We start from the raw sequence: 24,933 nt of genomic DNA on the forward strand, positions 1-24,933 counted from the left end.
CTCAGTGCCTACCCTCTGATAATGAATCACTCCAACAGTTCTGACCCTATCTTGCAAGACCTCAGTATGACCTTTCTGACCCTATTACAGTGGGCCACTGCTGCAGTATTGACCATCTGATAATGATGCAATACCTCAGTTCTGACCCTCCTGGCAGTTGTGCAACACCTCAGTCCGCACCCTTTCATCATTCGGCACTTGCTCAATTATGAGCCCTTTGTGAGTTAGTTGTGAGGCAAGACTTCATTGCTGCAGTGTCAGTGCTGAGAGCGGGCCTTTTTATTAGCTCATCAGTACCTAAGGTACTGGCTAATTGTCAGCAGGTCAGTTCTGAGGCAGCGTCTCTTTGCCCGAACCCTGACTCTAAACCCAGCCTCAGCCCTAAACCCATACAAACGCTCGCCTCAGGCTAACCCTCACCTCAGCATTAACCCTAACCCTAACCCTAACCCTATCCTCAGCGTAAACCTTCCCTGCCCTCAGCCCTAATGCTGATCCTCAGGCCGAACATCTAGTCTCAGCCCTAAAGTGAGCCTCAGTCCTACCACTAGCTGTGGCCTCAGCCCTAAAATGAACCGTAACACACAGCCCCAATTAACGCTTAGCCTCAACCCCAACCCTCGCCTAAGCTCCAAGTCTAACCTCAGCCCTCACCTAACCCCCAATACTTGCCTGCCAGAGAGTTAGTACTGATGAAGTGCTTTAGTTTCAGAGATTTAGTCCTGAGAATGCGTTTCGTTTTCAGAGTGACCATCTGAAACAGCGTCTCATTGAAATGGGGTCAGAATTGCTGGAATGCTACATGGAATGGTGACAGATTGTAGGACTGTCGGTGGGTCAGATCTGAGGTAGTGCATCAACGGTGGATGGTCAGTCTTGAGGGAGTTCAGAGGATCAACGAAGAGGGAATGCCTCAATGCAGTGGCGACAGAACTGAGAGAGGGCCACAGGATTAGAGATATGCCACATGATTGGAGATGGTAGGAAGTGCCTCATTGTCAGCAGGTCCGTTTTGTGGCCGGTCGCCAGAGCAGGAGAGTCAGTTCTGAGGCAGTGCGTCTTTGTCAGAGGGTCTGTACTGAAGCAGTGCCTCATTATTCGAGAGGGTTTGGTGTGAGGCAGTATCTGATTGGTGCAAGGTCAGCCCTAAGGGAGTGCCTCTTTGTCAGAGGGTCAGTCCTGAGTTAGCGACTCATTGTGAGGAGTTCAGAATTGAGGGACTGACACGTGATGAGAGGGTCAAAACGGAGGTAGTGTGGCTGTATCTGACAGTCCGAAGGGAGTGCCATTGTTAGAAGGTCAGTTCTGAGAAACTGCCTCCGTGTAATGGCATCAGCATTGAAGCTAACCACGTGACGAGCCGATAAAAACTAAGTTATTGCAGGAGCATCAGAGGGCCAGATCTGTAGGAGTGCATTATTTTCAGAGGTGAATACTGAGGCACAGCCTCAGTGTAAGGGGGTCAAAATTAAGGGAGTGCCACACAATTACAGGGCAGTACGGAAGTATTACAGCACTGTGTGCGGCGCAGAATCGATGGAGTGCATCATTGTTATCCAGCCACAAGTGAGGCAGCGCCTCATTGTAATGGATCAGAATAGGGTCAGTACTGAGAGTCAGTACAGAGGTAGTGCAGAACTGTGGAGGTGTCAGAACTGAGGGAGAGCACCATTGTCAGCTGGTCAAAAGTGCCCCATTGTCGTAAGATCAGAACTGAGGGTGTGCTGCACGATGAGAGGGTCAATATAGAGGAAGTGACTCTGTCAGTGTTAATACTGAAGTATGACCTCATCTTGAGGGGATCAGGCTTCAGAGAATGCACTGTTGTCAGAGGGTCGGCACTGCAGCAGGGCTATGTTGTAAGGGGGTCAGAATTGAAGGAGTGCCACCCATTTTAGAAGGTCAGTACAGAGGTAATCTAGCACTGTCAGAGGTAAGTCCTGATGGAGTGCCTCATTGTCATTGGATCAGTTTTCAGGCAGTACCTCTTTGGCAGAGCGTCAGTACTGACGCAGTGCCTGATTGTAATGGGATCAGAATTCAAGGAGTGCCACTGCCTCACTGAGGTACTGCAGCTCTATCAGAGGGTCAGTGGCCTATTGTCAGAGGGTCTGTTTGAGCCAGTGCCTACTTGGCAGAGTGTCAGCAATTAGGGAGTTTGCCTTTATCAGAGGGTCAGCACTAGAGAGTGCATTTGTAGCAGCGTGTCAATAGTCAGCCTTGTCCGCCCGAGTCCAACACCAGCACCTCCACATCATCCGCCCACCCTGAGGACTGACCCTCCACCAATGATCTACTGCCTCACACTGGACTGACCAACAATGAGACACTGTCCCTCCAGACCCCCTGACAAAGAAGCAGTGCCTCAGGACTGACTGTCAGGCAAGGAAGGCTCTCTGTCAGTACTGACCCTCTCACAAGGAGACACTGCCTCAGATCATGACCCTCTGACAATAATGCACGCCCACAGTTCAGATTCTATGACGCTGTTGCAGTACCTCAGTACTGAGTCTCTGTTAGTGTGGCACTGCTTCAATTCTGACCCTTCTATAATGAGACACTGCCTCAGTATCGACAGTCTGACAATAGTTCACTCCCACTATTCTGATGCTCTGACAGTGCTGCTATACCTCAGTACTCACTAATTAACAATGAGGGTTAGCGTGAGAGGGTGGCGAGGGTTAGGGTTTGGGTTAGGACCAAGGCTAGGGGTTAGGTGTGAGGATTGGACGAGGTTTTGGATGAGGGTAGAGTTAGGGTGAGGGATGAGACTTGTGTTAGGGTGACTAATGAGGTTAAGTTTGGAGTTCGGGGTAGGGCTCGGGAGAGGTTTTGGGTTAAGGCTGAGGTTAGGCTTCGGGCTGAGTCTATGGTTAGGGTTAGAGCTCAGACCACATTTAGGTTTGGGGCTGAGGCTTCTGCTTAGGTTGAGGGTGAGTGTTAGGCCTGAGGCTAGGCTTAGGCCTGAAGCCGCGGTTAGGTTTGGGGTTGGACTGATTAGACCCACTCTGACCCATTACAATGAGGTACTACCACAGAACTGACTCTCTGTCGATAAAGAACATGAGATGCTGTCAGCTTGTCCAATCAGAAGTCCAATATTAAGGAAATAGTGCACTGTTGGAGAGTTGATAAATATAATATAATATAAAGGGAGTGCTGCACTGTCAGAGGGTTAATGACGTGGGAGTGCTGAAATAGCGCAGAATCAGACCTGAGAGAGTGCTGCACGTTCAGAGAGTTAGTACTGAGGGAGTGCTATAATGTCAGAGGATTGATATCAAGAGGCACCGCCGAAGGATCAGTAGCGCAGTACTGTCCGAAGGCCAATATTGAGAGAGTTCTGCTGCGTCGGTGGGGGTCGATATTACAGAATTGCGACACTATCAGTGTATGGATGTCAGACGGTCAGTTCTGAGGGAGGGCTATGCTGTTGGAGGGTCAATATTGAGTGTGTGCGCGACACTCAGATGATCACTTTGTTGGAGTTCTGCACTGTAACGGAGTGCCACACCGGCAGCGGGTTAATATTAAGGGAGTGCTGCACTGTCAGAGGGTTAAAGATGAGGGAGGGCTTCTCTTTGTGGGGGTGGGTATGAAAGAGAACCTCCCGTTCGGGGATCAATATTAATGTTGTAGAGTCAGTAGAGAGGCAGTGCTGCACTGTGGAGGGTCAATAAGAAGCATGTAGCTCCACTGGCAAGGTGCCAGTGATGACAGAATGCTGCACTGCCAGAGGATCAGCAGTGAGGGAAAACTGTATTGTCAGAGTGTCTTCGTCAAGAAAGTGCCACTCTGTCGGAAGGCCAATATTAAGGGAGTGCTGCACTGTCACAGGATCAATATTAGGGGTGTGCTGCACTAACAGAGGGTCAGTGTTGATTGAATGCTTGACTGTTGCAGAGCCAGGACTGAGGGAATCCTGCATCGTTCCGGTGTCATCATTGAGGGAGTGCTGCACTGTTAAAGGGCCGATAGTAAGGGAGTGTGACACTGTCAAAGGTGGGCTACAGTATCAGAGGGTGAGTAATGAGGGAATGCTGCGCTGTCGGAGGGTCAGCACTGAGGTGGGCTGTACTGTCAGATCGTCAATGTAAATAATAATGTCAGGGGAGTGCTGCATTGTGAGTTGGTCCATATTAAGGGAACGCTGAAACTGTCAGTGATGCTCAGGGTGTGCAACACTGTCAGAGGGAGTGATGTACTCTGAGTGTCAGCACGGAGGCTGACCTTCACTGTAATTGTGTCAGAATTAAAAGACCGGTCAGAGGATATAAACTGAGGCATTTCAGAGCCATCAGAAGGTCGAAACTGAGGTGTTTCAGATCAGTTTGAGGGTGCCTCATTTTAATGTGGTCAGACTTGAGCAAGTGCTTCATTGTCAGAGGCTCAGAACCAAGTGAATGCCTCGTTATCAGACACTGTCCTAAAGAGGGCCTTGTTGTTGGTGGCTGTGTTGTAAGGCAATTCCTCATTGCTGCAGGATCAGCCTTGAGAGTGTGCCAGTCTGGAAGGAGTGCCTAAAAACTGAGAGTGCGCTACACAATTCGAGATTCAGCGCTGAGTAAGTGCCTCATTGTCACAGAGTTGGTTCTGAGGCAGGGTCACATTGCCTTAGGGTCAATTCTGAGGGTGTATGAGGAGCAGACTGTAAATACTGAGTCAGTAGCTCAGTGCATTGGATTCAGAGTTGATGGAGTACAAGATGATTAGAAGTTCAGTCCTGAAGTTTTGCAGCTCTGTCAGAGGATCAGAACTGAGGGGGCAGTGCTTTACTGTCAGCGGATCAGTTCTGAGGCAGTACCTCATTGCTGGAGGGTCAGATGTGGACGAGTGTCACATTGTCAGAAGGCCAGTTCTGAATAAGTGACTTTTTGTCAGAAGGCCAATACTCAGTCAGTGGCTCATTTTGAGCAGATCAGAATTGAGGGTTTGCAACACTTGTCGAGATTCAGTCTGGAGACATTACTGCTACACGCCTGAATTGAGGGAGTGCTGCAAGATTGGAGGGTGAAAATAAACCCGAAAACAGTGACCCCTTTCAATAACCTGTAAAACACAGGGATGACTGTAAATAATCCCTAAAACGCAGAGGCCTTTGTAGGAGTGCCTCAGTGTAATGTTTTCAGAATTGAGGGAGTGCCATGTGATTACAGATTCACTGCTGATGGAGTAGCTCATTGTCACAGGGTCAGTTCTGAGGCAGGGCTGCTTTGCTGGAGGGTCACTTCTGAGTGAGTGTATTAGTATCAGCCCCATGTTGTAGGGACTGTACTTTTCCAGGAAGACAGTTAGAATAATCTTTAATTATAAACTAATCTGAAATACTGTTTGACTTGTTCAGGTTACAATACATGCTGAGTCACCTACAGAATACGCACTTGCTCTCCCTGTCTCTCTCGGTAAGCAAAGGTAGTTTCTTTCAGACTACTCGCAGAAATAAAGTGCTGCGCTGCTGGTCAGTATTGAAGGAATGCTCCATTGTTGGAGGATCAGTACTGAGGGAGTGCTGGACTGTCACAGGGCCAAGATTATGGGTGTGCTGTGCTTTCAGAAGGTCACAAGCAAACAAGCACTGCCAGACATAAAAAACAAAAGAACTGCGGATGCTGTAAGTCGGGAACAAAAAGAAAATTGCCGGAAAATCTCAGCAGGCCTGGCAGCATCTGTGCAGGAGAAAACAGATTCAACGTTTCGAGTCCATTGACCCTTCCTCAGAACTGGGGATCTTCCTCAGAACAGTTCTGAGGAAGGGTCACTGGACCCGAAATGTTATCTCTGTTTTTGCCTCCACAGATGCTGCCAGACCTGCTGATCTTTTCCAGCACTGCCAGACAACTGACGCTCTGATTGTGAAACACTCCCTCAGTACTGACCCTCCAACACTGCGTACTCTTTGATGACTGATTCTCTGACGGTGCATCTCTGCCACAGTATTAACCCTCCGTCATACTGGTATTCTCTCAGCAATAACACTCTGAGAATGCCATGCTCCCTTACCATTGACATTCTGGCCGTGGGACACCACTTCAAATTTAACCCTTCAGCAGTGCAGCACACACTCATCATTGCCTCTCTGATATTGCAGTGCTGCCTTCATACTGACCCTTTGACAGTGCAGGACACAGTAATATTGAACATCTTCAAGTGCCGCTCTCCCTCAGTGCTGACCCCCCTCTCATTTCTGACCCATTCAGTGTAGCATACCCTTTATTCTGAACCCCTCAGTGCAGCACTCCCTCAACGCTGACCTGCTTCAGTGCTGACCCCCTTCAGTCCTGATACCCCTCAGAACAGCACTCCCGCAGTGCTGACCCCACACTGTGCTGCACTCCCTCAGAGCTCACCCACTTATCGCTGACGACCCCCTCACTTCAGCACTCCCTGATCACCTGGTCGTGCATCACTCCCTTTCTCCGACCCCTCGGACGGTGCAGCACTACGTCAGCGCTGACCCGCCAACAAGATAATGTCAGAGAGATGTACTCCCATCACATTGACCCTCTGAGACTGGAGCATTTACTAATGTTGGCCCTCTCACAGTGAAGCTCTCCGTTTCGTCCCTCTGACAGACCGCATGCCTTTTATTACAGGTCTTTTCACAACGCACTGCCCCGTCATCATTGATTCTCTGACAGTGTAGCCCTCTGTTAATATTGAATTTGTGACAGTGCACAACTCCATTAATATTTGCCCTCTGATAGTGCAGCTCTTCCTCAGTCCTGACTCTCTGACAATGCAGCAGTCCCCTAATTACTGTCAGAGGGTCGATACTGAGAGAATGCTGCACTGTCAGAGTCAGCTGCCCGCAGTCCTATCAGACATTCAGTATTGAAGGTATGGGAGAGGGTGAGTGTCAGTGAATTCTGCACTGCAACAGGGCCAACAGTGTTGTCCCATGGCCAGAGTGTCCATGGTAAGGAAGAACTGCAATGTCAATGTAACAGGGTCGGGACTGAGGTCAGAATTGAGACAGTACTGCAGGATTAGAGAGTCAGTGTTGTGGCTGCGGAGCACTCTGAGGTTCAGTACTGAGGGAAAGCTTCATGATCAGTGGGTCAGTTCTAAAGCTGTGCTACTTTGTCAGAGGGCCATACTAATGCAGTGCCTCATTGTAATGGGATAAGAATTGAGGGAATGTCGCACATGCATCACTAGCTCATCATTGACTGTCTAACAGTGCAGCACACTCTTAGTATTGACCTTCCAACAGTGTCGAGCAGTGTGACACATTCAGTATTAAGAGAGTACTGCACTGTCAGAGGGTCAATGATGGGAGAGTGCTGTGCTGTTGGAAGGTGTGTACTGAAAGGGAGCCGCCCTGCCAGAGGGCCTATGTTAAGGCAGTGCAGTATTGTGAGAGGGTCGATATTAAGTGCATGCTCCTGTCTCAGACGGTCAATTTGATGGGACAACATGCCTCTGAAACTAACTTGTTGGAGTGCTGCACCGCCTGAGGGTTCGTCTGAAGGGAGTGATGCCCTGTCAGATGATGAGCTTTCCCTCATCTTTAACCGTCTGACAGTGCAGCACTCCCATAATATTAACCCGCTACCAGTGTGGCACTTGCTTACAATTGAACTTCTGACAGTGCACAAGTCCAACAAAATGATCCTCTTGAGTGTCGCACACACTCAATATTGGCCCTCCAACAGTGCAGCACTCCCTCAGGACTGACCGTCTGACATTGATACGTGGATCGTGTAGCAATCCTGTAATATTGACCCACTGACACAGCAGAACTCCCTCAATATTGTTTTTCTGACAGTATTGCACTCCTGATCCTTCGGCAGTGCCCCTTGATATCAATCTTTTCACATTAGACCACTCCCTCAGCACTAACTCTCTGAATGTGCAGCACTTCTCAGGACTGATTCTGTGATATTTCAGCACTCCCACATCATTAACCCTCTGACAGTGCAGCCCTCCCTTTAGATCAACCCTCCAACAGTGCATTGTTTCCTTAATATTGGACCTCTGATTGTGTGATACTCCCTCAGTGCGAAACTCTGACAATACAGCACTCTCTCTGAAATAACTCTCTGATTAAGCACTTCCTCTGTGCTAACCCTCTGAAAATGGAGCTTTCTCTCATTACTGACCCTTTGCAGTGCCGCACTGCCTCAGTACTCACTCACCACAAGTGCAGCACTCCATTTAGAGTGATCCTCTGACAGTGTGGCACTCCCCTAATATTGGTCCACTGACTGTGTGGCACTCCCTTTATACTGACCTGCTCGCGGTGCATCACTGCTCTAATATCAAACCTGCAGCTCTATCAGAGGGTCTGTCCTGAGCAAGTGCCCCATCGTCAGCATGTCAATTCTGAGGCCGTGCCTCTATATCAGTGAGTCAACATTGAGGTAGCTCCTGACGGTCAGAATTACGGGAGTGCCTCATAGTTAGAGGGTCATTAACTGAGGGACAGCCTCATGATCAGCGGGTCAGTCTTTACGGACTGCCTTATAGCCAGTGTGTCAGTTCTGAGGCAGTGCCCTCAATGTAACAGATTTAGAAATGGGGTAGGGGGCACATGATTAGAAGGTCAGTAGTAAGCTATTGGAACTTTGTCAGAGGGTCAGTACTCAGCGAGTGCCTCATTGACATCGGGTCCAGACAGAGGGTTTGCACTGAGGGAATGCTTCCTTTGTCAGAGATTCAGAAGTGAGAAAGTGCCTCATTGTCAGAGGCTCATTCCTGAGGCAGTGCCTCATTGTCAGAGTGACATAATCAGATAGCACTCCCTCAATTCTAAACCTTAATCCTGACCCTCTGACAATGAAGCACTGCCTCAGGACTGACCCTATGATAATGAAGTGTTCCTCAGGATTGAACCATTGACGATGTGACTCTCCATTCGTGTTGACCTTCTGATAATGGGGTTCTCCTGAAGTACTGACCCTCTGACGGTTGTGCACTGCCTCAGTACTGACCCTCTAAATATCTGCCACTCGGTCAATTCTGACCTCCTTACGATGAGGCATTACCTCAATACTGACTGGGGTGCAGGTCTCTGGCACAGAGTCTGTCGCTCTTGCAACGAAGGGAAGGGGGTATAGGAGGAGAGTGTTAGTCATTGGGGACTGAATAGTTAGAGGGACAGATAGAAGGCTTGTTTGGAACCGAAGAGACTCACGATTGGTGCGTTGCCTCCAGGTGCTAGGGTCCGTGTTGTCTCGGATAGTGTCTTTGTGGTCCTGAAGGGAGAGGGTGACCAGCCCCAAGCCATGGTCCACACAGGTACCAACGACATAGGTAGAAAGAGGGATAGGGACGTCAGGCAGGATTTCAGGGAGCTCCGCTGGAAGCTGAGAGCTCAAACAAACGGAGTGGTTATCTCTGGTTTGTTACCCGTGCCAAGTGATAGCCCACTTTGACAAATGTTGTGCCCTTGTTCAAGAAGGGCAGTAGAGATGAGCCAGGCAATTACAGCCAGTGAGCCTTAGGTCCGTTGCAGGAAAAGTTTTGGAAAGGGTTATAAGAGATCAGGTTTATAATCATCTCGGAAGCAACAATTTGATTGGAGATAGTCAACATGGATTTGTCAAGGGCAGGTCGTGTCTCACAAACCTCATGGAGATTTTGAGGAGGTGACCAAGCATGTGGATGAGAGAAGGCCAGTTGACGATGTGTACATGGACTTCAGTAAAGCCTTTGATAAGGTTCCACACGGTAGGCTATTGGAGAAAATACGGAGCCATGTGATTGAGGGAGATTTAGCAGTTTGGATGAGAAACTGGCTTTCGGTAAAAAGGCAACCAGTGGTGTTTGATGGAAAATATTCAGCCTGGAGTCCGGTTACTAGTGGTGTGCCTCAAGGATCTGTTTTTGGCCCACTGCTGTTTGTCATTTTTATAAATGACTCGGACGCAGGCATCGGTGGATGGGTTAGTAAGTTTGCAAATGACACTAAAGTCGGTGGAGTGGTGGACAATGTGGAAGAATGTCGCATGTTGCAGAGAGACTTGGATAAAGTGCAAAATTGGGCGGAAAGGTGGCAAATGGAGTTCAATGCGAGGTGATTCGCTTTGGGAGGAATAATAGGAAGGTACAATACTGGGCCAATGGAAAGATTCTTGGTAGTGCGGATGTGCAGAGGGACCTTGGCGTCCATGTACATAGATCTCTGAAAGTTGCCACCCATGTTGATCGTGCTGTGAAGAAGGCATACGGTGTGTTCGACTTTATTGGTAGAGGGATTGAGTTCCAGAGCCGTGATGTCATGCTGCAACTGCACAAAACGCTCGTGCGACCTGTTCTGGTCGCTCCATTGCGGGACGAATTCGGAAGCATTGGAAAAGGAGCAAAGGAGATTTACCAGGATGTTGCCTGGTCTGGAGTGAAGGTCTTATGAGAGAAGGCTGAGCGACTCGAGTCTGTCCTCATTGGGGAGAAGAAGGCTAAGAGGGCCTTTAATAGAAACATACAAGACGATCAGAGAAAGATGAGTCAGGGTGGACGGTGAGAGTCTTTTTCCTAGGATGATGATGTTGGCTTGTACAAGGGGGCTCAGCTACAAATTGAGGGGTGATGGATTAAAGACAGATGTCAGAGGCAGGTTCTTTACCCAGAGAGTGGAAAGGGCGTGGAATGCCCTGCCTGTCAATGCAGTTAACTCAGCCACATTCAGGGCATTTGAACAGTCCTTGGATAAGCATATAGATGATGATGGGATAGTGTGAGGGAACGGGCTCAGATTAGTTCACAGGTTGGTGCAACATCGAGGGCTGAAGGACCTGTTCTGCACTGTATTTTTCTATGTTCACAGATGACACTAAAATGAGTGAGAGAGTAAAGTCTGAAGAGGACAATGAAAATCTGCAGAAGGATGCAGAAAGTTTAAGTGAATGGACAAGGGTCTAGCAGATGGAGTCCAATGATGGGAGATGTGAGGGCATCCATTTTGGTAGCAATTATGGAAAAATGGAGTCTTGCTTAAATGGTGAAAAATTGTAGCATGCTGCTCCGCAGAGGGAGCTGGGCAGCCTTGGGTCTGAATCAGGTAGTTTGCAGATGCGGCTGGTAATTGAGACAGCAAATGGAACAGTGTCCTTCATTGCGAGAGTGATGCAGTTTAAAAATCGGGAGGGTATGCTACAGTTGTATAGGGTGCTGGTGAGGCTTGGTGTGGAGTAGTTTGTACAGTTTTAGTCTCCTCACTTGAGAAAGGATGTACTGGCACTGGAGGGGGTGCGAAGGAGGTTCACGAGGTTGATTCCAGAATTAAAAATGTTGCTGTATGGGGAGATATTGAGTAGACTCCGATTGCAGTCACTGGAATTTAGAAGAATGAGGGGTGATCTAATAGAAACTTTTAAAATTATGAAACAAATGGATCGGAAATTGTTTCCACTGATGGGCGAAATTCCAACTTGGGGGCACAGCCTCAAAATAAGTGTGAACAGATTGAAAACTGAGTTGAGGATGAGCTTCTTCATCCAAAGGGTTGTGAATCTGTGGAATTCTCTGCCCACTGAAACAGTTGAGGTTCCCTTGTTGAATGTTTTGAAAGCCAAAACAGATAGATCTTTGAACAGGAAAGGAATTGAGGGTTCTGGTGAATGGGAGGGTAAGTGGAGCTGAGTCCGCAAAAAAGATCAGCGGAACGAGCTGGAAGAGACAGATGGCCTACTCCTGTTTTATTTCTTATGTCCGTATGTCCTTAGATTGCCATCCTTGTCATTCCTCCTTCCCTGGAATAGGCCAGTTCTGAACGCTGATCAGTAGGTCTTTAAATAACTCCCACGTATCAAATGTTGACTTGTTCAATAAAAGCTCCTCCCAATTAATACTGCTCAGCTCCTACCTAACACTGATGTAATTTTCCCTCCCCCAATTTCGTCCCTTCCCACAAGGTCCTGATTATCCATGGCTGTCTTAAAATGTAAGGAGATGCGATCGCCCATTTAAGAAGCTCCTGGTTCACTGTTTTTCCCAAGTGGGAGTCAGCTACAGGCTTTCTTGTTCCACGATGGGGGAGGAAATGGCCGAGAGGTATTATTGCTGGACTGTTAATTCAGAGACTGAGATAACATTCTGGGGACCTGTGTTCAAATCCCAGCACAGCAGATGGTGGAATTTGAATTCAATATAAAAGAAAATCATGAATTAAGAATATAATGATGACCATGAATTCATTGCCAAATGTCAGAAAAACTCACCTGGTTCACTGATGTGCTTTCGGGAAGGAAACTGCCACCCTTACATGATCTGGCCTACATGTGACTGCAGACCCACAGCAATATGATTGACTTTGAACTGTCCCCTGGGCAATTAGGGACGGACAATAAACACTGCGTAGCTCGGGATGTCCTCCTCCCATTAACAAATAAATAAAATTGGATTCTAGATCTTCCGATCCAAGATCGTTTCTTGCTCTCATACTAATTTCTTTGCTTACAGTCACTTTCCCTCCTGCCTGTCTTTTTGGAATGCCGTATAGCCCTGCGCACTTAGCTCCAGTGTTGATCTCCTTGTAACCATGTCTTTGTAATAGCTATAAAATCATGCCCGTCAACCTAGAAATGTGCTATTAATTTGTTGATTTTGTTCTGAATACAATGAGCACGCAAGCAAAGAGCCATGAATTTAGCTTTATCACTTGATTTCACCTCTTGACACTATTTACAGCTGTTTTCTGTTTGTACATGCTTGTCTTTTCCAGTAGCACGCTGAGTATTGTTATCCCGATAGTTCTTTCGTATCAGTCCGTGTGTATTCCTGGGCGAATGTGCTCGTGTGGTCTCAGGAGTTGCGGAGGTCACGGCTCTGGGACAGCCGTTTCATCGCTCTATGCTGCAGGTAAGAAGAAAAGAAAATCTCTTGCTCTGAGCTCTGCAAACCTGGGCAATGTCAAAAGGGAAACAAGGTCAAAAGAATTTAAACAAGAATCTCAAAATTAACTGCTGAATTCATATCAACATTACGGGCATCGCCCAACTTAGTGGCCACAACATCCCACTTTCTATTCTTCACAAACAATCCAAAGGCTGAAGTATCCGTATCCCTCTTAACTTTTATGGTTTTTGAGCTAATTTCTTGTTTCTAACTTGTGCATATTTGTGGTGCCTTATGACTTCTTGCATTTAGCAATTGATAAAACTCACTCTCTCACGAGTTCAGGAGAAGCTAGTTTTATAGAATCCCCAGTGTGGAAACAGGCCACTCAGTTCAATAAGCCCACAGCAACCCTCCAAAGAGCATCCCACCTAGACCCATCCCCATTCCCCTCCTCTATCCCTGTCAGCCTGCATTTCCCATGGCTAATGTACCTAACCTAGACATCCGTGGGCACTGTGGGTAATTCAGCATTGCCAATCCACCTAACCTGCACATCTCTGGACTGTGGGAGGAAACCAGAGCACCCAGCAGAAACCCACACAGAGAAGGGGAGAATGTGCAAACTCCACACAGACAGTCATCGGAGGCTGGAATGGAACTCAGGTCCCTGGTGCTGTGAGGTAGCAGTACTAACTACTGAGTCACCGTGTCACCCTGAGTTATCTTGACTCCTTCTGAAACATAGGAAGGTATCCACAAGACAAAGATCCTTTTTAGTCAGCTTAATTCATACCAACTGAGGTAGATCTAGTTGGGTGTGTCAAGAAGGGGAGTCTTTCACGAGGGAACTTAACAATTTGGGAGACTCAGTCACCGAGGGAGCCTGACCCGAAGACTGGTCAAAACAATAATGATTCGATATGAATTAGTTAGAATGCAGCTGTTAACAGTAATCCTCCATCCCTATGTGGGAGCGAGATTTAACATTCAAAATCAAAACTGAAACTCTTGAACAAGGTAGTTCAAAACAGCCAGTTCTCTGATTGAGGTTGTTGACTTGCTCGCCGAGCTGGCTTCTTCTCATTCAGACGTTTCGTCACCATGATCGGTGACATCATCGGTACAGCCTCCAATGAAACGATGTTATTCTACTCTGTCTGGAATTGACACTGTCCGGTCTGTTACCATGAGTACTGTCATTTCCGGTTTTGATCTGTATGGGTTTGTGTGTGGGGGTCCAATTGTATCTGTTTGTTGGTTGCATTATGGGTGGAGAATCACGCCTCTCAGAGGACACTGCGACAAGGTAACCGTAGTAGCCCAAGCCAAGCATAGACACGCACAGGAATTCCGAGAGGCATGGTTCTGCACCCGTTCTCCAGCCTCACATTCTTGGTCTCTTCAGTCTGAATATGATCACTCAACCATATCCTTGATGACAAACAATAGAGTCTTACTTCCCAAAATCTACAAACAGGACTGTCCAGACAGATCCATTTGTTCTAATGATATCATCTTCTGCTGGAGGGATTCCGAAATGTCTGCATTCTTCCTCAACTGAGCATTCCTTGCATTCGTGGTTGACAGAGCTGTCAGCCACGTCCATTGTGCTGCAGGGTTCCCAAGCGGAATATGAGTTGCTGTTCCTGCAACTTTGGGGTGGCATCATTTGTGGCACTGCAGGAGGCCCATGTTCAGTTTGGTTATGACTTTTGAGGAACGGATGGTCCCTTGGAGATTGAAATTGGAGAAAGATTTCAGGATTTTTTCATGTTCTTGTCTTTCTGTTATGCCCCTAGGAAAAAAGCAATGAAAGTGCCGTTAATGTTTTGCATGGCGAGCTGCTGCACACTAACCGGTCTCACACCATTACCATCACCTTGCCCTTGTGAAGGCAGATATGGATAAGGTTCTCAAAGCTGATAGAAGATTGAAACCACTCTAATCCTGTGACGATGGTAAGTTTCCCTTCTTTAAAAAAAATGCTTGCAGCTGAATTCGCATAATATAGAGCACAGTGGCTCTGGTTAACACCACTGTCTCAATTCCACCCTTTGGTGACTTTCTGTGTGGAGTTTGCACATTCTCTATGTGCCTGCATGGGTTTTCTCCGGGTGCTCGAGTTTGCTCCCACAGTCAAAAGATGTGCAAGGTCGGTGGATTGGCCGTGCTAAATTTCCCAAGGTGTTCAGTGATGTGTAGGTTAGGTGAGTTATAGGTGGATGGGTCTGGGTGGGATGCTGTGAGGGGCAGTGTGGACATGTTGGGCTGACCGACCTGTTTCCACACTGTAAGGGTTCTCTGATTCATGATTCCATGATTTTACTGAGCGCAAAGGTACAATATTGACTCGTCATATTTGTCTCACCTCTTTACACATTGATAAGAAAGCTTTAATGTCAGTTTCTATGCATTTGCAACTTGTCTGCTGTCTCTGACAAGGCTGACGATATCTCCTTCTCTAATGCACATCTCCTGTCCCCTAACACTGAGAGGTGACACTTGCTTTTCATTTAGTACAATAAAAAAAACAATAGCCTCCATATTACATCCAGCGGCTTCTCTTAACACTCTCACACTGTTCTTTTTTTCCTCCAGGTATTGACCACCCATCATTTCTAATTCCTCATCTCATCTCTCTCTCATGCGCTCTCTCTCTCTCTCTCTCTCATGCACTCTCTCTCTCTCTCTCATGCACTCTCTCTCTCTCTCTCATGCGTTCTCTCTCTCTCTCTCTCTCTCTCTCTCTCTCTCTCTCTCTCTCTCTCTCTCTCTCTCTCTCTCTCTCTCTCTCTCTCTCTCTCTCTCTCTCTCCCTCTCTCTCTCTCCCTCTGTCTCTCTCCCTCTGTCTCTCTCCCTCTGTCTCTCTCCCTCTGTCTCTCTCCCTCTGTCTCTCTCCCTCTGTCTCTCTCCCTCTGTCTCTCTCCCTCTGTCTCTCTCCCTCTGTCTCTCTCCCTCTGTCTCTCTCTCTCTGTCTCTCTCTCTCTCTCTGTCTCTCTCTCTCTCTCTCCTCTCCCTGTTCTCCCCCATCACTTCACTCACAGGCACCAACAGAGGTTCACAGTCACACTATGTTGCACATGCATATTCTGTCCCTCATGCACAAACACACTACACACACACAAAAAAAAGTCAGGAACACAGTCTCTCACGAACACACTCTGTCACATTCTCACTCATTCATACTCCATACCGTCACACAGTCGTACACGGTCTTGCACACATTCTGTGGCACACTTGCATGCACTGTTGCAGGATCTTTTGCCAATGCTCTCACTCTCAAGTACACACATACTACCACAAATCTCTCCCTCACACACTTAGGTTTGCAAATTCACTTGCTGTCAAGCTCACTCACACTTACAGTCACACTTACAGACACACTCACTCCCTCATGCATGCTGTAACACTCCCTTCTTGTGCTAACTCCCTTTCACACACTCTCAAGCACAGTCACTGGCACACACATTCTGTCGTGCGCACACACACACTTTCATGCACTGTCTTTGCACTCTTGAGCACAATCATATGCTCACCTCTCTCTTGCACACAGTCAATTTGATTTGAGTCAGAGATAATGGGAGCTGCAGATGCTGGAGAATCCAAGATAATAAAATGTGAGGCTGGATGAACACAGCAGGCCAAGCAGCATCTCTGATGAAGGGTCTTGGCCCGAAACGTCAGCTTTTGTGCTCCTGAGATGCTGCTTGGCCTGCTGTGTTCATCCAGCCTCACATTTTATTATCTTGATTTGAGTCATAATTGTCACATGTGCCCAGGTACAGTGAAAAGTTTTCTTCTGCATGCAGTATAGACAGGTGATATCAAACAAGGCGCATGAGTGAAACGGAACATAGTGACAGCTACAGAGAAGATGCACAGAGAGCAAGATCAAAATTAGATTTAAGCTTTTCAGTGTCCTATTCAGATGTCCAATAACAGCAGTGAAGAAGCTGTTCTTGAATCTTTTCACGCATGTATACAAACTTTTTTTACATCTTCCCTTCAGAAAAAGGGAGAAGAGAGTGTAATTGGCGGGTGAGAAGGGCCTTTGATTATGTCAGTTTCTTTCCCGAGGCAGCGGGAAGTAGAGGTGGAATCAACGAATGGAAGGCTGGTTTGCATGATGGACTCTGCTGTGTTCATGACTCTGCAGTTTCTTGTGATCTTAGGAAGAGCAGTTGCCAAACCATGCTGTGACATGCATCCAGATAGGATGCTTTCTCTGGTACATGAATGAAAGTTGACCTTGCGGACACTCCAAATTACCTTAGCCTGCTGGGGAAATAGAGACATTTGGTGTGCTTTTTTGCCCATTGCGACGATCTGGGTGGACCAGGAGAGATTGTTGGTGATCGACACTCTCAACTATCTCCACCTCAGCAACATCTCTCTCAGTGTCTGATGCAGGCGCTCACACACTCACATTCTGTCACCTATTCTGTCTGTCTGTCTCTCCTTCTCTCCCTCATCGCCCATCTCTCTGTCTCGCTCTCTCTCTCTCTCTGTCTCGCTCTCCCTCTCTCTGTCTCGCGCTCTCTCTCTGTTGCTCTCTCTCTCTGTTGCTCTCTCTCTCGCGCTGTCTCTCTCTCTCGCGCTGTCTCTCTCTCTCGCGCTGTCTCTCTCTCTCTCGCGCTGTCTCTCTCTCTCGCGCTGTCTCTCTCTCTCGCGCTGTCTCTCTCTCTCGCGCTGTCTCTCTCTCTCGCGCGCTCTCTCTTCCTCCCCCACCCCCCAACCTCTCTGGCTCTCTCTCTCTCTCTCTCTCTCTCTCTCCCTCTCCCTCTCTCTCTCTCTCTCTCTCTCTCTCTTTTTCTCACACACCAACTCATTGCTCAGTATTCCATGGTATCTGAATTGTTGGAAGAATTAACTTAGACTGAGCGTGGATTTTCTCCCAAATTAGTTATGACAAAGCAGAACCAATTCTGCCTGGAAGAAGAAAGGCAGGAGCCATAATAATTAGGGATTGTTTTGCGAGAGGAACCGTGCTGTGATATGCATCCAGATAGGATGCTTTCTGTGGTACATCAATGAAAGTTGCCCTTGTGGGCACACGCAATTGCCTTAGCCTCCTGTGAAGTAGAGACAACGGTGTGCTTTTTTGCTCATTGCGATGATGTGGATGGACCAGTGAACTAATCTAAGCCCATCCCCCTGCACGATCCCATTATCATCCATATGCTTATCCGAGGACTGTTGAAATGCCCCGAATGTGGCTGAGCTAACTGCATTGTCAGGCAGGGGGTTCCACATCCTTACCACTCTCTGAGTAAAGAACCTGCCTCTGATATCTATCTCAAATCTATTATCCCTCACTGTTAAGCTGTGCCCCCGAATACAAGCTGACGTCATCATCCTCGGAAAAAGACCCACACTGTCCACCCTGTCTCATCCACTGATCATCTTGTATGTCTCTATTAAATCCCCTCTGAACCACCTTCTCTCCAATGAGTACAGACCCAAGTCCCTCAGCCTTTCTTCACTCCGGACCAGGCAACATCTCCTCTGCACCTTTTCCAATGCTTCCACATCCTTCCTGTAATGGGGCGACCAGAACTGTACGCAATATTCCAAATGAGACCGCACCAGTTTTTTGGACAGTTGCTCTGGATCTCAATCCCACTGCCAATAAAACCTAAAACACCGGAAGCCGCCTTCACAGCACTATCAACCTGGATGGCAATTTTCAGGGATCGACATAGATCGACACCCTCTGCACAGCATCACTACCAAGAATCTTTCCATTGACCCAATATTCTGCCTTCCTATTATTCATCCCAAAGTGAATCACCTCACATTTATCCGCATTGAACTCCATCTGCCACCTTTCTGCCCAATTCTGCAGTTCATCCAAGTCTACCTGTCACCTGCAACATTCTTCCACATTGTCCACCACTCCACCGACTTGAGTGTCATCTGCAAACTTACTAACCGATCTACCAATGCCTCCGTCCAAGTCATTTATAAAAATGACAAACAGCAGTGGTCCCAAAACAGATCCTTGAGACAAACCAGAAGTCACCAGACTCCAGGCTGAATATTTTCTATCAACCACCACTGGTTGCCTCCTTCGCCAAAGCCAGTTTCTCATCCAACCTGCTAAATCTCCCTCAATCCCATGTCTCCATGTTTTCTCCAATAGCCTACCATGTGGAACCTTATCGAAGGCTTCACTGAAGTCCATGTCCACCACGTCAACTGCCCGACCCTCATCCACATGCTTGGTCACCTTCCAAAATTACTCAATGAGGCTTGTGAGACACGACCTGCCCTTGACAAATCCATGTCGACTATCTCCCATCAAATTGGTGCTTGCTCGATGACTATAAATCCTCTCTCTTATAATCCTTTCCAAAACTTTTCCTGCAACAGACGGAAGGCTCACTGGGTTTATAATTACCTGGGTCATCTCTACTGCCCTCTTTGAACAAGGGCACAACATTTGCAACCCTCCAGCCTTCTGGTACTAAACCTGTAGACAATGAGGATTCAAAGATCAAGGCCAAAGGCTCCGCCACCTCCTCCGTAGCCTCCCAGAGAATCTGAAAGTTTCGAAGGATGCTGCGTTGTATCCGGAGGTTGGTGGGGTGGTACGTTAGGACGAGGGAGACTTTGTTTTGGTTGTTGTTGCGGGGTGGGGTGAGAGAGATTTGTTGCAGGAAATTCTGGAGACACGGTCGAGGGCGTTATCAACCACAGAGCGGTGGAAGTTGTGGTCTTTGAAAAATGAGGACATCTGAGATATACTGGAATAGAATACCTCATCCTGGGAGTGCAGATGCAGAGGCAAAGGAATGGGGAATAGGGGATGAATTGTTGCAGGAATATGGTGAGAGGAGGTGTAATCTTGGTAGCTGTGGGAATTTGTGGAGTTGAAATGGATATTTGTTTCTCAGTGGTTGGAAATAGAGTGGTCCAGGTAGGAGAGAGAGGTATCAGAGATTGTCCAGGTTAACTTCAAGTTGGGGAGGAAGGTGTTGGTGAAGTGGATGAACTGTTCGAGCCCCTTGTGGGAACACGAGGCGGTGCCGATACAGTCATCAATGTAACGGAGGAAGAGGTGGGGTTGAGGGCCAGTGTAGGTACGGAAGAGGGAGCGTTCCATGTAACCTGCAAAGAGGCAGGCATAGCTTGGGCCCATTTGGCTACCCTGGCCACCCTCTTTGTCTGTAGGAAGTGGGAGGAATTGAAAGAGAAACTGTTGAGGGTTGTTCGAGGACCGGAACTTCCCCCTCCTCAGTGGTCAAAAACACCCTCGACCGTGTCACCCGCGTTTCCCACAACTCATCCCTCTCACCCGCACCCCATAATAACTACCAAAACAGTGTCCTCGTCGCCCTCACGTACCACCCCACCAACATCTGGATTCAATGCGTCGTCCTCCGACCCTTCTGCCATCCGCAATCCGACCCCACCACCAAAGACGTTTTTCCCACCACCCTTAGGTGACCCCCTTATCCGCTCCACACTCCCCTCTAGCACTCCCGACACCCAGCACTTTTCCCTGCATATCCATAAATGTTGTCATCAAAACGTTTAAAATTCACTGGTCCCGATACCTCCCCCCCATCCCAGGCCCCAGGAAGAATTTCCTCAGCAAACAGATGTTTACCTGCACATCTGCTAATGTGGTAGACTGTATCCACTGTTGCCATTGTGGCCCCCTCTACTTCGGGGAAACCAAACAGGTTTGGGGACCGCTTCGCCTGTGCTCAGTTTGCACTAAAGAACTGCACCTCCCAGTCGTGAACTGTTTCGACTCTCCCTACCAATCCTCAGGTAACATGTCCATCCTGGGCCTCCTGCAGTGCCACAACGATGCCACCTGAAGGTTGCAGGAGCAGCACCTCATATTGCGCTTGGGAACCCTGCACTCCATGGTATCAATGTGGACTTCACAAGCTTCAAAATCACCCCTCCCCTTCCCGCATCCCAAAACCAGCCCACCTATCCCATCCTGCCACCTCAAACCCCACCCCCATTTCCTGCCTCCTAACGTCTTCCCGCCCCGGAGACCTGTTCGTCCTCCCCGGACTGACCTCTCCCCTCCCTACCTCCCCACCTACATTCACCTCTGCTGGCTCCATCCCCACCTCTTTAACTTGTCTGTCTCCTCTCCACCTATCTTCTCCTCTATCCATCTTTGATCCGCCTCCCCCTCTCTCACTATTTATTTCAGAACTCTCTCCCCCTCCCCCTTTTCTGATGAAAGGTCTCGGCCCAACATGTCAGCTTTTGTGCTCCTCAGATGCTGCTTGGCCTGCTGTGTTCATCCAGCTGCACACTTTGTTATCTCTACATCTCTTAACAACCTCATGAAGTGAGTTCTAGAGCGAACTATGCAGGGTAGACTTTGGGTTTATCATTCTAACTTGCCAGTCCTGAAAGATGAAAGTTGGTTTGTGTTGGATGTTTGTCTCATAGCTACGAAAGATACACTGAAAGGATTTTTCAAATCTTTTGTTGAGAATTGTACCCATTTAGTCACTGATCCTTTTCCTTTTTTAAAGCTTCCTTGGTAGTGACAAATTTCAAATATCTGCGGAATTTTATTTGGCTTTGTATTGGTTCTCTGTGATTCTCTGTTCATGGCTCCACGACCTGCTAGCTAATTACAGAATTTATCATTGATGTGCTTCAGTCTTATATATCCCAATTTCAGGAGAAAGTCCAGAGAGACCTTTTAAAGGAAAGGGGTTTAGAAAGAAAATCTATCGATCAAAATCATGAACAGTTGATAAATTATTTGCACTTCATATTTCCAGAACCTACCCCGGAAGAGAGAGCCCAGAGAATTGCCAAAGCTGTCCGCAAACAGTCAACAGAAGTGAAGGAAAATTGGGAGCAATTGAAAACCCGTGCGAGCAACTGGCAGAAACAGGTGGAAAAGGCGTTGGAGAAACTTCAAGAACTGCAGAAAGCGCTGGATGATCTTGAGGCTCATGTGATAACAGCTGAGGGGGTCCACACTGATTGGCAACCTGTGGGTGACCTGCTTATTGACTCATTGCAGGATCACATTGATAAAACCACAGTAAGTGCAATTACATTACACTTCACTTATGAACAGATGTAACCAGAATGTTGTATCGAGACGATCAGTAATATGAGTATTCAGTAATATTGATTGAATGGTTGTTAACTGAATTTGCAAATTAAAAGTTAGTTGAGCATGCCTTCTGATGATATCACAACATGAATATCAGTATAATTGAGGATTCTATTAGTCAGTGACATCAGCTGAGTTATCTGCTTGTTGCCATGTTATCAGGGTTAAAGGTAAAGTCTTAGCACGCCATTTGGCGACTCCTTAGAGAGAGACAACTGGTTATGATTTAACCTGAAGATCACCACGCCTCAGTCAAGTAGAGCGGTTGAGGCGAAGACCCTTTGTGGTCAGCTCACTGGTATGGCAATTGAGCCCTCTCTGCAGGGCATCACTCTGCATCACAAACCAACTGAATTTGAATAGAGTTTAGGATTGGAGAGCAATCCATGCAATTATTTTTTTTAATGAATGTTTCTCACTGGGACTCTCTCACCGGCAAACTTTTTAAAAGCCAGCTCAGCCATACAGGCGAGATCAGTTCCTGATCTCAGCTGAATTTTTTGACCTGGGGTGGGTCAGCGTTAGGAGTTCAGTGATTGGAATGAATTCTCATGAAGTTAGCGAGAGGGATACTACACGTGAATAGATCGATGTTTTGAGAAGAGGATGAGATATGAGCAAAAGTTTAATTGATGTGGAAGACCAGCCACAATCATCATCGACGGTGGAGCAGGCTTGAGCGGCCATGCAACATTGTGCTGCCGCTATTTGACTTGTTCTGTGGAAAGGAAGGAAAATGGTCCAAGTGTCAAAAATGATGAAGACCACATCATTCTACAACCTCAAAATTTGATTGTGTTCAGCATATTATCACTCCTGGTACCCCTAAATCCTGGTCTATCATCTCAGCAGCTCGACTCTGCCCATAAGCTGGTTAGATGTGACATTTTTGAGGGATCTTCCCAAGTCTGAAAATCATTTTTCTTTTTGTAGAATCAGAGTTGGCCAGTGTGGAAGGAGGTCGTTTGGCATATCATAGCTCTTTGAAGTAACTCCCCAATTCGTCCCCCTCTGCTTGGCAATGACTTGAACCACTTATAAAATCTCTTTAATGGAGGGAAACTTTGAAGGCGTCTGAAAGGAGTATTCACAATCCCAGAATACAACTGAGCCTTATTAAGTTGTTAGTTCTGACGGTCAAGAGCTTGATGAAAGAGGATTGTTTTAAAAAGTGCCTTAAAAGAGAAAACGTACAGAGGCTAAGAGGTGTAGGAAGTTAGCGAGTTTTGAGAAGATTTGTTGCTCGGGTTGAGGTTCGGGATGTGAGTTTGCTCGCTGAAGGTGTAGGAAGTCTCTTCTTGGGTTTGAAGCCGACACAATTAAATGTTTGGCAACTAGTAGTGGGCCGTTTAAAATCAAGAGTGGGCAAGAGGACATAATTAGACGAGTGCAGATATCCTGAAGTATAGTTGGACTGGTGGAGATTACGAAAATAGCGATAGGCATAGCCAAGGAACGATTTGTAAACAAAAATGAGAATTTAATAAAATTACTGTTAATAGTAGCAGTCAGGTAGAAAGTACAGAGAAGAGGATTTGGTTCAAGGTGAGACTCGGGCAGTGGAGTTTTAGACGACGTCAAGTTTTCAATGGGCAAATGTGGGACTCCAACAGGGAATGCATTGGAATTGTCAGGTCCAGAAGTGAAGTAGTTCCAGATGAAGGTTTCACTGCTAATGAGCCAAGACAAGAGACAGGTAGGCAGAATTGAAAAGATGTAAAGAGACAGCTTTAGGGATTGCATGAATGTGTGGTCGGACGTTCATCATGGGATAAACAAGATGCCAAGGTTGTGCTGAGACAAGCGTAATATTACATTGTTGCCAAGGCGGAGTAATGCAATCAGTAGGTAGTGAATAGAGATTGGTGTGGGGACCACAAAGTGGTCTTCCCAGTTTTAAATTGTTATCTCTACATAGTTGCGCAACTTAATGTTCTGTTCAAAAGGCATTACTGACAAGGAAACAGAAGTTAGCCATTTGTTTACTTGTCAATATATCTTGATTTTTCCACCATGTTCTCCAGTTAATAACACAAGATGTGCACTGTACGAACTGAACTGTTCAAACCTTAAAAGGAGATGTTAAAATTGTGGAATATAAAGTTAAATTTATTTCTTTGAAAATTTGAATAAATTACATGAAGGTTTGACCAAGACTGCAAGGAATTAGATGGAACATGAGATGAATAAAACAAGCAGTAGTAAGGTGGTATTAGCTGGACGTTCCTGAAGAAAGAGAACGCAGCCAACCTTTCTTCCATCAGGGGGATTAATTGTGTGGTGTCAGACACAGTCGATTCAATCATTCCTTCTGTCTTTACTGTCTGACTGGACTGTGGTTGTAATATTTCCTTTTTTAAACGCTCAAGGTTAGACATACTTCACTTGACATTCTCATTTTATAAATTTTAAGAAGTTGACTTATTGTCAAGTCACGGTAGGATTGAAGACACATTCTGTAAGTGTTTGAAGTCAGAAGTCACATGACACCAGCTTATAGTCCAACAGGTTCATTTGAAATCACACAAGCTTTTGGAGTGCAGCCCCTTCATCAGGTGCAGTTCGTGAGGTGACCACAGAGAGACACAGCTTATAAGCAGAGAGATCAAAAGATCATAGAATTGGCGTGAGTGGAGTGTCAGATAATAACTCTATACAGGTGACCAAGAGTGTTAGAGGCAAGTAAAGCGTTTATAAAGTCCATGTCAGTGCTGTGTTGTCATGATAATCAGGCAGCGCAACAGGAATGTACAAAAGGTGGCATCTCAGGTCAGACTCTGACTTGTAGTTTCGAGGCTTGTGTTCAGAATCTGTCTTAGAGTTTTAACCTTTATTTCAAAAGCAAGAATTTATAAGATACCACACTGACTGTAACGACAAGTTGTGTGTTTCTTCAACAAAATATCTGCAAACAAACAAACATCCTGGATGAAGACTTATTATCTGACACTCCACTCACACCAGTTGTATGATGTTTTGATCTGTCTGCTTATCAATTGTGTGTCTGTGTGTTTACCTCCCTGACCGCACCTGATGAAGGGACT

At 46.9% G+C, this 24,933-nt stretch overlaps 1 protein-coding gene across 8 annotated transcripts in view; it reads left to right on the forward strand.

Annotated features, from left to right (window-relative positions):
• The first annotated feature begins 1,053 nt into the window (after positions 1-1,053).
• Positions 1,054-24,933, forward strand: part of LOC132208090 (utrophin-like) — a 146,956-nt gene continuing 123,076 nt past the window's right edge. Inside the window, exons 1-4 of one of the 8 annotated variants that reach the window (XM_059643828.1) lie at positions 1,054-3,407; positions 12,665-12,801; positions 14,580-14,738; positions 21,546-21,814. Coding sequence is in view for 3 of the 8 variants with exons in the window: in XM_059643833.1 (XP_059499816.1) it covers positions 12,648-12,801; positions 21,546-21,818 (427 nt within the window). In the remaining 5 variants the exon portion in view is untranslated. Of the gene's footprint in view, positions 3,408-11,015; positions 12,802-14,579; positions 14,739-21,545; positions 21,819-24,933 lie in introns of those variants that run through there. The other 7 variants (XM_059643832.1, XR_009444182.1, XM_059643827.1 and 4 more) reach the window with 7 other exon arrangements.

Source organism: Stegostoma tigrinum, unplaced genomic scaffold (assembly GCF_030684315.1).
Source record: "Stegostoma tigrinum isolate sSteTig4 unplaced genomic scaffold, sSteTig4.hap1 scaffold_288, whole genome shotgun sequence".
NCBI lineage: Eukaryota > Metazoa > Chordata > Chondrichthyes > Orectolobiformes > Stegostomatidae > Stegostoma > Stegostoma tigrinum.